The sequence below is a fragment of the Euleptes europaea genome, chromosome 3, assembly GCF_029931775.1.
Source record: "Euleptes europaea isolate rEulEur1 chromosome 3, rEulEur1.hap1, whole genome shotgun sequence".
Classification (NCBI taxonomy): Eukaryota; Metazoa; Chordata; class Lepidosauria; order Squamata; family Sphaerodactylidae; genus Euleptes; species Euleptes europaea.
The window spans coordinates 18180290-18195132 of record NC_079314.1 but is presented as its reverse complement, the minus strand read 5'-3'; the positions used below and the strand labels follow the sequence as shown (position 1 = coordinate 18195132).

The following is a 14843-nucleotide window of genomic DNA, read 5'->3' as shown; positions in this document are numbered from 1 at the left end:
AAATGGCATGCACAATCAACACAAAGACCCGAAGTCGTCAGAGGAGTGACTGCAAGGGAAACAGCCATGCATAAAAGACCCTTGTTTGAAAGCAACTGATCCGTCTCCCCTTGAGACTGTAAAGAGCGGCAGATAGCAAAAATAAATAAATAAATAAATAAATAAATAAATAAATAAATAAATGATGGCAGATTATGTAATGAAACTCTGAGGATGTGATGGGGAAACCTAAAGCCAGAGCATCTTTGTTATTAACAAGTGCCAACCTAATTAGACGAGGCTTTGATCAGCTACCCCTTCATTAAGGGCTGGCAAAGAACAGAACCGGCATCCTGCCCTGGGCTAGGCCCATCAGAGGGTTAAAAGTGAGTAGCATGGGAATGAAATGCTTTAGTTCTGCAGGGTTCACCACAGACCAGGTCCCTCAACTCAGCAACGGAACCTGATTCTCTTCCCTCCTCAGCAGCGTAAAGGGGGGCTCCATTTTGAAGGGAAGGAGATTCTCCCTTGGGAACAGGTAAGACTTGCTTCCTTTCACCCGCTACCTGACCCTTTTAACCCAAGGACGCTGCGGGTTGGGACCAGGACCTTCTGGATGCAAAGCAGAGGCTCTGCCACTGAACCATGACCCCCCCCCCGGTACAAGATAGTTTTGAAGAGCCTATGGGTTAGATCGTATGCAGGGTTGCCAACCTCCAGGTACTAGCTGGAGATCTGCCGCTATTACAACTGATCTCCCGCCGATAGAGATCAGTTCCCTTGAAGAAAATGGCCGCTTTGGCAATTGGACTCGATGGCATTGAAGTCCCTCCCCTCCCCAAACCCCTCCCTCCTCAAGCACCGTCCTAAAAATCTCCAGGTATTTCCCAACCCGGAGCTGGCAACCCTAATCGTATGCCTCTCTTTAGCGAAGCTGGATCTTATGACTCTCTTCTGCTAATTTCAGGTGGGTAGCCATCTTGTTCTGCAGTAGAATAGCATGATTCGAGTCCAGTAGCACCTCAAATATCAGCCAGATGTCCAGAGTATGGTCTGGCGTGAGTCAGATCTGACTAAGGGTGTTTTGACTCTCAAAAGCCTATACCCTGCTACCGGACTTGAATTTTGCTCTCTTTTGCTAAGTTTCACTTCAAGGGAGTCATCCTTCAGTGGAGAATGACTTTCTCTGGTGGATTGGGAAATTCCTGGAGATTTGGGGGTGGAACCTGGGGAGGGCAGGGGCCTCAGTGGGATTCAATGCCACAGAGTCCACCAAATCATCCATTTTCTCCCGGGGAACTGATCTCTGAAGTCTGGAGATGAGCTGTAATTCCAGATCCCACCTGGAGGTTGGCATTACTAGAAGAAAGGCTTCCTCTGATGGAGAAAAGTCATTATTGAAGGAAGTACCTTGCTGTTGGGGGGAAGCGTGGTGGAAAGGAGATGGAAGACCCAGCGAAGAAGAAGAAGAAGAGTAGGTTTTTATATGCTGACTTTCTCTGCCACTTAAGGGAGAATCAAAGTGGTTTACAATCACCTTCCCTTCCCTTCCCCACAACAGACACCCTGTGAGGTAGGTGGGGCTAAGAGAGCTGAGACTCGGCCAAGGTCACCCAGCTGGCTTCGTGTGTAAGAGCCGGGAAACAAATCCAGTTCACCAGATTAGCCTCCGCCGCTCATGTAGAGGAGCAGGGAATCAAACCCAGTTGTCCAGATCAGACTCCACCGCTCCAAACCACCGCACCACACTGGCTTAGCTGAAATAAGCCATAAAATCAAACCTTGGGTGCAAGCTGATCCCTGTTTATTTGGGGGTACATTTAAGGAATCTGCAAACTGGGAAGTCCTTTGCTTGAATCTTCCATTTATCACACAAAAAAGCAGATGCTTAGGCAACTCAGTTTTCGTAGCCCTTGACCCATCTTCGTAGGTTTTTTGTAAGGATTGCGACAAGGTAACACATGCAACACATTTGGACACACTAGGGTTGCCCGTCTCCAGATGGTGGCTGGAGATCTCCCAGAATTATGACTCATCTCCATGTTACAGAGATCAGTTCCCCTGGAGGAAATGGCTGCTTTGGAGGATGTACTCTATGGCATTATACTGCGCTGAATTCTCTGCTCTCCCCAGGCTGTACCCCTAAACCTCCAGGAATTTTCCAACCCAGAGCTGGTAACCCTAGGACACACTAAAGTACCATACAAAAGTCCACATCTTAACTGCCATTCAGCAAGCAAGGGTTAAATCTAGGCTTTGCTGGTTTTAGCCCAGTCCTCTGTCTCCTACGCCACATTGGGACTTAAACCTGAGAAGTGAATTCTAGCTGAAGATCTTCCTTTTTCTTTTTCAAGGGACCAAAACATCACCTGACACAGTCCATTGCCATGACAGCCTTGATCCTCCATGTCTTTATTCTGCTCTTGGTTCCCACTTTGGGTAAGAATTTGTGTGATAAGTGAATGAAAGTGAATGTGTAGAACCTCCTCCTAAAATAGATCCAGCTGTTTCCAAATAGGTTTCCCTGTAGCCCCAAAGATGATGCTTTTGGGGCTCTTCCTACTCGAATGACATGGATAATACTTAGATTTGACTCTTTGTTTTTAGAAAGAGATGTTTTGAGGAAGAAAAAAGTGGACACCAAGAAACATATTGGTGGGCACCATGAATAGGGTTATCAACCTCTAGGTACTAGCTGGAGATCTGCTATTGCAACTGATCTCCAGCTAGGGTTGCCAAGCTTCAGGTACTAGCTGGAGATCTCCCACTGTTACAACTGATCTCCAGCCAATAGAGATCAGTTCACCTTGAGAAAATGGCCACTCTGGCAATTGGACTCTATGGCATTGAAGTCCCTCCCCTCCCCAAACCTTGCCCTCCTCAGGCTCCGCCCCCAAAATCTCCAGGTATTTCCCAACCTGGAGCTGGCAACCCTATCTGAAGAAAATGGCTGCTTTGGAGTGCAAACACTATGGTATATAGGATTGCCAACCTCCAGGTACTAGCTGGAGATCTCCTGCTATTACAACTGATCTCCAGCCAATAGAGATCAGTTCACCTGGAGAAAATGGCCGCTTTGGCAATCAGACGCTATGGCATTGAAGCCCTTTCCCTTCCCTTCCCAAACCCCACCCTCCACAGGCTCTGCCCCAAAAACTTCCCACCGGTAGCGAAGAGGGACTTGGCAACCCTAATGCTATACCATAGATTCTAGGTGAAATCTCTCCCCAAATTCCCCCCTCCACAGCCCCCCCCCAAATCTCCAGAAATTTCTGAGGCTGCATTTGGCAACCCTAGGAACAGGTCTGATGACCTAAGCTGCAGGAGGAGAGGGTTATGAAGGTGTGTGGATGCCAGCAGGTTGATGTCAGGCTTGGGCCTACTTACGCTCCTGTTTAAATCATTAGTGCCTTTCCTTGCTTCCCTATAAAACAAGGGCCTCAAGGTCTTTTCCAGTGTAACAAAGGCCTCCACCCTATGGGACTCCTCTGGAGCAGCAGCCTAGGCAGGGGCTATGGTTGTCAGCTCCGGACTGGGAATTACCTGGAGATTTTGGGGGTGGAGACTGAGGAGGGCGAGGTTTGGGGAGGGGAGGGACTTCAATGCTGTAGAGTCCAAATGCCAAAGTGACCATTTTCCCCCAGGGGAACTGATACCTATCACCTGGAGATTAGTTGTAAGAGCGGGAGATCTCCAGCCACCACCTAGAGGTTGGCAATCCTAGCAGTGCAGGGTGGCCAGGTGCCTCTTTGCCACTGGCAGGAGGTTTTTGGAGCGGAGCCTGAGGAGGGCAGGGTTTGGGGAGCAACTTCAATGCCATAGAGTCCAGTTGCCAAAGCGGCCATTTTCTCCAGGTGAACTGATTTATATCGGCTGGAGATCAGTTGTAATAGTGGGAGATCTCCAGCTAGTACCTGGAGGTTAGTAAATCCCTAAGGAAATAATTTCAGTACACAGCCACTGATCGTTTTAACTTATGCAAATTTACTTATATTTTTTCACAATATGCACATGTATATGCGTAGCACTCTTCTCACTAAAGTTCTGAGCTGCAAATAGCCTAAACGTGTTGAAAATTATAGGCTTAAAACTCTATGTACATAAACAATTTTCTTCAAATAATACATTCATCTCAGAACATACAAACCCCCGGGGGAATCATTCTTACAACCAGCAGTCGGGTCGCAAAGTCTTATTGGATATATTTCAATTCGCCACAACTCAGGCAGTATAAATCAAGATTGTTTCCAATTGCGGTCAGCTGATCCCGCGTAAACCAATCCGGTGGCTCCAATCCCGTTCCTGCTGGTAAGCCGGTTTCAAACGCTAGCTTCTGTAACTTCGCGTTGTTGTTGTTATGGTAATTATGGCACAAAATATGGTTACAAGTTCCCGGTTGTCTTATCCTTGTTTCGCAGAGTAAACTTCGCTTCATCAGACTGTGCCCTTATTCATTTCTAAAACATTAACAACATATGAGTATATACTATTGCCTAACACCCCCACCCTTGTGTAAATACTGACATATGTTTCTACTCATGAGGTGGTAAGCGCTCCTTCCCTGGAGGTTTTTAAGAGGAGGTTAGATGGCCATCTGTCAGCAATGCTGATTCTGTGACCTTAGGCAGATGAGGAGAGGGAGGGCATCTTGGCCATCTTCTGGTCACTAGGGGTGTGTGCGGGGGGAGGTAGTTGTGAATTTCCTGCATTGTGCAGGGGGTTGGACTTGATGACCCTGGTGGTCCCTTCCAAGACTGTGATTCTATGATTCTATTCTATGACTGTGTTGTTTTTTTAGTACCTGCCAAAAGCGGCTCCCCGCCGAAGGGACACCCCTGCGTTGCCCACTCTCAGCCGTGGCAAGCGGCTGTCTACAAATTCTTCTCTTTCTACTGCGGAGCCATCCTTATAGATCGGAGCTGGGTACTCACGGCAGCCCACTGCAATAGTGGGTAGGTACGCACATGGAGGAATGAATGTGGGCTTGTATCCCTGAGGTTGCTTTGGGGCAGGCAGGGATGACAAAATCTTATTTATTTAAAACATTTTTATGCTGCCTTTAAACTCAGAATTGGATTCCCAAGGCGGCGAACAATCAAAACATTAAAAAAAATTTTTTAAAAACCGGTGGTATTCACTTTGTCACTATATTTGTTGTTTGTAGATTTAATATAACTTTTGCAAATTGTATATACATAGAGCCTTGTGCTATTTTTTTCTGCTAAGTCCCTGGTGGTTGGCAACCCTATGTTTTGACAATGTATGTGTGAATGGGGGAGGAGGATTGAGGCAAGGCTATAAATCTGAGCAAATGAAGTTATTTAGGTGTTCTGCCTGAAACATTTCCTCCACTGAACTCAGGGTAGCTTACATGGTTCTCCCGTCCTCTTCTTTTCCTCACAATAACACTGCGAGGTAGGTTGGGCCGAGGTTCCAGAACATTTTCTCCAGATATGTCCCTGGATCAGGTCAACAGGCTTGGTCTAGGAGTTCAGTGTTTCCCAGGGAGGTGTGGACCCAGTTCAGATTGGGGTAGGATTGCCAGTTCCCTCTTCGCCACCGGCGGGGTATTTTTGTCGTGGAGGCTGAGGAGGGCGGGGTTTGGGGAGGGGAGGGCCTTCAATGCCATAGAGTCCAATTGCCAAAGCGGCCGTTTTCTCCAGGGGAACTGATTTCCATCGTCTGGAGATCAGTTGTAATAGTGGGACATCTCCAGCCAATGCCTGGAAGTTGGCAACCCTACTGGAGAGGCAGAGCTGAGGGCAAATTGCCACCTCTGTTGCTTCCTTTGCAGTGTTATCCATGTCCGGCTTGGAGAAGTAAACCTAGATCGTTTTGATGGAACAGAACAATATAAACATGTGATCAAAACCATTGTCCACCCTGGATACAATGAAACAACAAACAACAACGATCTCATGCTGCTGAAACTGATGATCCCAGCAAGGCTAAACTGCTACGTAAAGCCCTTGGGACTGGCCTCTAGGAGGGCAAGCCCTGGGGAAGTGTGTTTGGTAACAGGTTGGGGTGCTCCCATCAATGCTCAAGGTATGTACACTACGTTAGCCATAGCTGGCTTGTCTCGCCTTGACCCACCCAAAAATATGGATATCCTTATTCAGGGTTACCAACCTCAAGGTAGAGCCTGACATTCTCCTGGTATTACAAATGATCTCCAGACTACAGGGGTTAGTCAGTTCCCTTGGAGAAAATGATAGCTTCAGAGGTAGGGTTGCCAACCTCCAGGTGGTAGCTGGAGATCTCCCACTATTACAACTGATCTCCAGGCAACAGAGATCAGTTCCCCTGGAGAAAATGGCTGCTTTGGCCATTGGACTCTATGGCACTGAAGTCCCTCCCCTCTCCCAACCCTCCTTCCTCAGGCTCCACCCCCAAAATCTCCAGGCATTTCCAAACAAGGAGCTGTCAACCCTATTCAGAGGGCAAACTCTATGGCAGAGGTGTCAAACATAAGGCTCGAGGGCTGGATCTGGCCCCTTGACAGTAGGGCTGTCGATTCGGTTCGTCCCAAACCAAAAAACCGCCGAATTTCCCCCGATTTGGCGGTTTCCGGTTCGGGATGAACCGAATTGCAAAGGCGGGAAACGGGGGAGCCAAATTCCCTGACTTCGGGGTGTTCGGCAAAAAATTTAGCAAATTCGGGGTTCGGTGCAGCCGCATAACCATCAGGCTCCCCCCCCACGCGCCTTCACGGGGCTTCCCTGAAGGCGCATGGGGGGCCCTTTAAACAGATCTGCTCCTAACAGCTGTTAGGCACAGATCTGTTTAAAGGGCCCCCCGTGCGCCTTCACGGGGCTTCCCTGAAGGCGCGTGGGGGGGGGAACAGATCTGCGCCTAACAGCTGTTAGGCACAGATCTGTTTAAAGGGCCCCCCGCGCGCCTTCAAGGAAGCCCCGTGAAGGCGTGGGGCGGCCTTTTAAACAGATCTGCGCCTAACAGCTGTTAGGCGCAGATCTGTCCCCCCCCCACGCGCCTTCAGGGAAGCCCCGTGAAGGCGTGTGGGGGGGGAGCCTGATGGTTATGCGACTGCATAACCCCGTGAAGCCCCATGAAGGTGCACGGTGGGGGGGGGGCGAATTTCACCCCGATCTCCGGATCTTGCGCCGAATTTCACAGATCCGAAGTGGGGGAGTTCGGACTTTGGCACGGCCCAAATTTAAAAGGGCCGAATTTTGCCGAAGCCGAACTGTACTGAATTTTTTTTTTCAACAGCCCTACTTGACAGCCCTTATCCAGCCCGCAAGCCAGCAATGGCAGCCCCCACACGCACTCTCAGTCTGGGTTGGCGAGACTTGGCCTGGCCCAACCAAGTGAAATTTAGTATCCGACCCACGTAACAATTGAGTTCGACACCCCTGCTCTATGGCATCATATCTCCACTAAGCTCCCTTTCCAGATTGCTCTCCCCAGGTACTGCCCCCAAATCTCCGGGAATTCCCAAGTCAGAATGACAGCCTTAAGAGCAATCGCTAGGGTTGCCAACCTCCAGGTGGTGGCTAGAGATCTCCCACTACTGCAACTGATCTCCAGGTGACAGAGATCAGTTCACCTGGAGAAAATGGCTGTTTTGGAGGGTAGACTCTGTGGCATTGTGGCAACCCTATTCATGATGCCATGTGCCAGTTGCATGGTAGGGAACCCACAAGGTCTGGCAGCCCCCATTTTCTCACTTTTTCTGTTTCCTTCTCTCATACCCACCCATCCACCTTTCATCTGCTCCCCATCTCAAGCTATATTTATTTATTTTTATGTATACCCCACCTATCTCCACAGTGGGGACCCAAACTAGCTTACATTATTCTCCTCTCCTCCATTTTATCCTCATACTTTTGTATTATATTTAGCATACTGGTTGTTACTGTTCTCATTATTTTCCTTGTCCCCTTCCAGATTTGTTCTGGGTATATTAATGTTCTGGGTATATTAATTATATTGTTCTGGGTATTAATGCCCTGTGAGATTAATTTTATTTATTTCCATTCTATAAATTATCGGTTCAGTAGAAAAAAAAATTCTTGCTAACCCTTAACAATGGTATTTGGTTGTCAAGTTAGTTTGTGGTGGCTTTGTGGTGTAGTGATTAAAATTTCTCAGATCTGGGGGACCTGAGTTCAGATCCCCACTTTGCCATGAAGCTTGCCTGGTGACCTTGGGTTAGTCTCTCTTTATCTCTATCTCTCTCAGTGCCTAGTGTACCTCACGGGGTGTTGGAAGACTAAAATGGAGGAGGAAGAATAATTCAGTTCAATTCAATTCAAGACCTTTATTGGCATACAATACAATAAGTGATCCATACAAATGATGAACAGCTATAGGAAAACAAGGAATATTGGACACCATCAATCATTAACCTTATCCAATCTGTTTTTGATTACTGAACGTAAAAGAACAGCTATTTTTTCAGTTATTTCAGTTGACAAGTCATTGAGAAGACAATAAACTTTCAGGGCCTCCGAGTGTCCTGACATATTAGTTAAAATAGGATCGAGTAGATTGTAACGAATAACATCAAACTGAGGACAATAAAGAACGATATGGGAAACCGACTCAATGGAATTTGAGTTGCAGGGACATAGCCTCGCCGAATGTCTGGTTTGGTTATATCTTCCAAAAGTAACAGCTGAAGGGAGAGCATTGCACCTAGCAAGTGCAAATGCTCTACGCATTTGCGGGGCATGTAGGGCAGACAAATAAGGAGCCAGTTGACCGGTAGTTAGGGGAATTTCAAAACTCAAAGGGGAGCAAAAATTTTTGGCAAGAGGAAGAATAATGTACACTTGAGTTCCTTGGGATAAGCGTGGGGAAAAATATACTAAATTAGTAAATAGTTCTAGATCTACCCCTTTGTGTATTATCTGTACATACCTTTAAGCTTATTCTCAAACAGCAGAGATTGTTCAGGGTCTGCCATATAAGGCCATAGTTTTTACGAGAGTAATTCTCTGCATTAGTAAGCCAGCAATGAAGTTTATTTATTTGGATCATGAGAGCCAGCGTGGTGTAGCAGTTAAGGTGTTGGACTAGGACCTGGGAAACCCAGGTTCAAATCTCTACTCACGCCATGGAAGCTTGCTGGGTGACCTTGGGCCAGTCATACACCCTCCGCCCAGACCCTGGCTAGTTTTTGGATGGGAGGCCTCCGAGGAATACCAGGGGCATGACGTGGAGGTAGGCAATGGCAAACCACCTCTGAACATCTCTTGCCTTGAAAACCCTACGGGGTTGCCATAAGTCAGCTGTGACTTGACTGCCCCCCCCAAAAAAAATTGGATCATGCTATAATGAAACTATAGGTTTTGCCGAGATAGCACAAAATAGGACACATCCTTAAAGCAGCTTTATATATCTATATGTATATTTCTATCTATATCTAGGCAACCTTTCTGGTGATATTTTTCAACCGTACTCGCTAATAAAAATACAGCTTTTTGCTGACTTGACCCATGGTTGGTCTACATCCCACATGTAAGGCTTGTAAAAATATTTATTTCTTATTAAAAGATCTTTGACATGTTTTCACCTGCATAATGGGTCGGGTTAGAAACTCTCTAGGTGGAGGTGATTTCTACACAGACTGGGTTAATAATGACCTGGCAACAGGACTGATAAATAGTGGTTAACACCAAGAGAGAGAGAGAGAAAGGGCAGAAGCTGAGACTTTTTTGCCGGAGGGAGCGGAGAATTTCTGTAGCTGAAGGCGTTCCAGAGGGGAAAAGCCTGTGGAGAATGAGAAGAGCGGTTGGCCGAAGAGTGGCCATCTTTTTTCTCCAACACTTGAGAGTTATCTCCTGCTGTGGCTGTGAAGAAAAGTGGCTTTTCAGAGCTTGTGAAAAAGGGAGACCTCACCAAGCGTCCAGTGAGGCCTGCTTGCAGTTTGCCCGGAGACTAAAAGAGTCTTCCTTCTCTTTTCGCCCTGACTTTTCGCTCACTACATCTTTTCGCTCACTACATTAGATTATTCGAAGTTTTATTTAAAACTCCCAGTTCTATACCCATTGTTTTTCCTGCGCCTTTAAATAATACTGAACAGTGGTGTTCAGATTTAGAATGAAGTATCCACAATTGGTGTAACCACTAACCTGGACTTTTTAAGGTGAAAAGGGTTACACACATTAAGTACACCTGTGCTTCCTTTTTCAGAGGAAATTGGGGACATCCTCTACCACATTCTCTCTGCACATGTTCTGATTCCCAGGAACTGGAGAGGACGTGAGAAAAATGTTAACATGACTCTTGGCCATGAAGCTTAGGGTTGCCAGGTCCCTTTTTGCAACCGGTGAGAGGTTTTTGGGGCGGAGCCTGAGGGCAGAATTTGGGGCGGGACTTCAGTGCCATAGAATCCAATAGCCAAAGCAGCCATTTTCTCTAGGGGAACTGATCTCTATCGGCTGGAGATCAGTTGTAATAGCAGGAGATCTCCAGCTACTTTCTGGAGGTTGGCAACCCGAATGAAGCTCACTGAGTAACTTTCTACCACTCATTTCCACTCAGCCTATCCTACCTCATTGAGTTGTTGTGAGGATAAACGGGAGTAGAAGAGAATAATGTAAGCCACCTTGGGTCTCCACTGGAAGAAAAATGGGGCTATAGATGCCTAAATAAATAAACGGACACCATGTTGGGTTCTTCTGTCATAGATGCACGATGGTGTCTGTCCTGAGCCAGAGTTTTGGTGGCAGCCTCTTGAAGGACAAAAACATAACATATGACTAAAATAATGACGTCTTCAGATTTCCCTCCCCAACTTTTATTTCAGAGAATATTCCCTTGATCCTTTACTGTGCAAATGTCAGGATAATCTCTCACAACGAGTGTGAGGCTGAATACCCTGGGAAACTGAACAGGAAAATGTTATGTGCTGACGCCTTAGGAGGAGGCACGGACTCCTGTGAGGTAAGGTCAATTTTTAGGATCATAACAATCTGGATAGAATCATTAAGTCAAGCTTGCTGTGTCAGGTTGGGTCCAGGGAAGCTCACAAGCTGGGCGAAATAGATGTTGAAGAGTTTACTTCTTGTCAGAATAGACCTATGGACGGGAGGTAGATTTATGGACCATTGTTTGAGGTTCAATAGTCCTGTTAAATCCTGCCAACATTTAGATGTCACTGAAGGCCAAACTACACATTACGATTTTTTAACATGTTGTCTCTTGGTCCCCCACCTTACTTTGACTCAGACGATCACACATCAGCTGCAAGGGAAATTGTGTCTCAAGCATGCAGGGCTCCATTTTGGATCAGGACTGTGGTATTGGGGGGAAAGGCCTTCAGCCTCCTCCCATGCTGTGTTATTGGCTGTCAAGTCACTTCCGACTTATGGCGACCCTATGAATTAATGGTCTCCAAAACGTCCTGTTGTTATTGGGTTGCCAACCTTCAGGTACTAGATGGAGATCTCCTGCTATTACAACTGATCTCCGGCCAATAAAGACCAGTTCACTTGGAGAAAATGGCCGTTTTGACAATTGGGCTCTATGACATTGAAGTCCCTCCCCTTCACAAACCCCACCCTCCTCAGGCTCCACCCCCAAAACCTCCCGCCAGTTGCAAGGAGGGATTTGGCAACCCTACACAACCTGGAGGTTGGCAGCTCTACGTGTGGTCCAGTATCTGTCATTTATAATGAGTGTATCATCAACTTTGTTTGAGATCTTTGCCACAGTTTCTACTGATGTTTTTTAATTTGTATGTAGACTGTATTTCAGGCCCTGTGTTTTTAACAAACTTATTTTGTACACCATATAATAAATGCAATTGTCTTGTTATAGACTATGCAATAGCAAGCACTCCATTCCTGTTACTATATCATTAAGCCAGGTTTAGCAACTATTAACACCTCTTCCCAAGCTGTTAACACTCCATTAACATCCCATAAAGCCAGGAATGAGATAAATAGTAGCAAGAGCGCCCTGAAGCACCTGGCGTTGATAGCTGGCTCTCTTGTTTGGAAAGTGGAGCTGCTGCATTCCTTAGCTGAGTCGCAAGACTTTCCATCACATTCTATGGGATTCTGGTCAGTTGCCAGCTATGTTTTCTGTATACGGTCCTCTCTGCCACTTTTTGGATTGAGGTTTAGTGATACCATTACAACTCGAATGGCTGCAGTCCAGCTCACGTGGCCTTAACTGGGCTGTGCCTACAGTTTATATGGATGTTGCTCCATTTAAAACACTGGTTCCCAACCAGGGGTCCGTGGACCCCCAGGGGTCCGCGAGAACTAAATTAAGGTCCGCAAAACAAAGTTATAAACCCATAATAAATTAATATTTTCAATTAAAAGTTCTCTATTATAAAATATATTTATTCAAATATAATTCTAAGTTTAATGTTTAACTAACAGTTATGATTAAAGTTTATTTTCAAATTCCCGGAATTTTTATTTTGAACCTTGGGGTCCCTGCACCGAACAAAAAAGTCCTAGTGGTCCCTGGTCAAAAAAAGGTTGGGAACCACTGATTTAAAACATTGGAAGAAAAAAGAGTCTTTGTTGGGATTATACATGCCATTTCTGACCACCAGAGGTCGCCTCGCTCTCCCCCTGCATTTCCCCACATTTCGCCTGCGTTTTGAGGGACCTGTTGTATCTCGAATTTGAAAACGCGGGCATTATGCGGGGAAACGCAAGGGGAGAGCACGGTGGCCTCTGTCGGTCAGAAACGGCACGCAGAATCACAACAAAGACCCAAAGTCATTGGAGAGGTGACTGCGAGTGAAACAGCCATGCATAAAAGACCTAAGGGCCTGTAGTATTCAGTACGGCTGGGTTATAGCATGAATTCTATATCAAAGGAACCTAAACTCTAGGTTGAAGCACCCGTATTTTGTCATAGGCTTGGGCTATGCAAAGCTGATTAAATTGTCTAATAAAGAGCTGATTCATCCACCATTTTTAAACGTTCAAGTCAGGGTGACCTGACATCTTCAGTGGACTGGTATGTTGAACTCATTTTACGAGTGTTTTGCTATAGATTACAATTTCTTATAGCCTGTGAGATATGGACTGTCCCTCCCCACTTATCTGCCGCTTGCTGATGATTGGCATTTTGTTAGCAGCAAATGGCAATTAAATTTGTATTGAGCTCTAGTAGAAATCCTTGTAAAACTGACAGTCAAGTTTCTTGCTCTCTGTGATCATCCCATCGGGTGGTGTGTACATTTTAAAAAACAAGTTTACAGAATCTCGTTTAAACGTATGCGGCTTTGTGCGGTGTAGTGACATCTGATAGATAATGTTGCCCAATCTGTTTCACAGAAGCAGTCTGCCTCACGCATAGCTGTTTAGGGTTGCCAGCTCCGGGTTGAGAAATACCTGGAGATTGTGGGGGTGGAGTCTGAGGAGGATGGGGTTTGGAGAGGGAAGGGGCTTCAGTGCCATAGAGTCCAATTCCCATAGCAGCCATTTTCTCCAGGGGAACTGATGTCTATCTCCTAGAGATCAGTTGTAATAGTGGAAGATCTCCAGCCACCACATGGAGGTTGGCAACCCTCTAGCTGATGCAGACGCAAATTACCTTGCACATCTGGGCCACACTGAACTGGCTTGATGAATTTTTGGTGCAGATGTGCATTACCCAGTCAGGCCATCAGATGTTACCCATGCCTACTTGTTTGCAAGTAAAGCTAGATTGTAGCCTATATCTACAAGAAAAACCTCTATCAAATAGACATCAAAACCATCACACGATACTGGTTCCCTGTGGCGCAAAGCGGTAAAGCTGCCGTACTGCAGTCAAAGCTCTCTGCTCACAACCTGAGTTCGATCCCGACGGAAGTCGGTTTCAGGTAGTCACGTGAAGGTTGATTTAGCCTTCCATCCTCCCGAGGTCAGTAAAATGAGTTCCTATCCGGCTGGGATAGGGTTGCCAAGTGGGTGGTTTGGTTGTTCCGGAGCAGCAATCACGTGCCCATGCAGCCCCACATGCACACGATCTCCCCAGCCACACACCCTAAAACCTCCCGCTGATCAAGAGTGGGGACCTGGCAACCCTATGCTGGGGGGAAAGTGTAGAAGACTGGGGAAGGCACTGTCAAACCACCCCGTAAACACAGGTTGACTCAGCCTTCCATCCTTCCAAGGTTGGTAAAATGAGTACCCAGCTTGCTGGAGGTAAAGGGAGGATGACTGGGGAAGGCACTGGCAAACCACCCCGTAAACACAGTCTACCTAGGAAACGTCGGGATGTGACGTCACCCCATGGGTCAGTAATGACCCCGTTCTTGCACAGGGGACTACCTTTACCTTTTAAAGTTAATTGTGGGATAGTAAGTTGGCAAGGCCGTAGTGTAAATGCTTACTTATCATGTCTGTTTTGAAAAGAGAAAAGTGTCTATTTTGAATAGAGAAAAAAAGAAGAATTTGGTTCTAGGAAGGTGATGGATGGGGCCCTCTTTCTGTGGCACCTGAAGGATCAGAGATCAGTTCACCTGGAGAAAATGGCCGCTTTGGCAATTGGACTCTATGGGATTGAAGTCCCTCCCCTCTCCAACCCCCCTCCTCAGGTTCTGCCCCCCAAATCTCCAGGTATTTCCCAACCCGGAGTTGCAATCCTAAATGCTACATACATGGGGCAATAAGTGTGGTTGCATTCCTTTGGACTTAGGTCCTGACCCACATGCATTGGATTGGGCTGCATATCTGTGTGTGACTGATCCTGAATTAAGGGAAGCCTTTTCTTGATTGTCGATATAGGGAGACTCCGGGGGACCCCTTGTCTGCAACGGCAGACTCCAGGGTGTGGTGTCTTGGGGAGACGTCCCCTGTTTCACCAGCACCAAACCTGGGGTCTACATGGACATCTCCATGTACAGAGACTGGATCAAGAAGACAATATATGAGAACTGA

The 14843-nt window shown here is 46.6% G+C and overlaps 1 protein-coding gene across 1 annotated transcript; it reads left to right on the top strand.

Moving 5' to 3' along the window:
• The first annotated feature begins 5350 nt into the window (after positions 1–5350).
• Positions 5351–14843, top strand: LOC130474717 (kallikrein-15-like). Its single transcript, XM_056846414.1, has 4 exons — positions 5351–5394; positions 5774–6027; positions 10757–10893; positions 14691–14843. Exons 1-4 carry the CDS (start codon positions 5351–5353, stop codon positions 14841–14843), a joined length of 588 nt encoding a protein of 195 aa, XP_056702392.1.

Coding starts and splice junctions, on each gene's coding strand:
- LOC130474717 (XM_056846414.1), top strand. CDS start 5,351: ATGGTTCTCCCGTCCTCTTCTTTTCCTCACAATAACACTGCGAG. Junction 5,395..5,773: donor CCTCACAATAACACTGCGAG/GTAGGTTGGGCC, acceptor CTTCCTTTGCAG/TGTTATCCATGTCCGGCTTG. Junction 6,028..10,756: donor TGCTCCCATCAATGCTCAAG/GTATGTACACTA, acceptor CTTTTATTTCAG/AGAATATTCCCTTGATCCTT.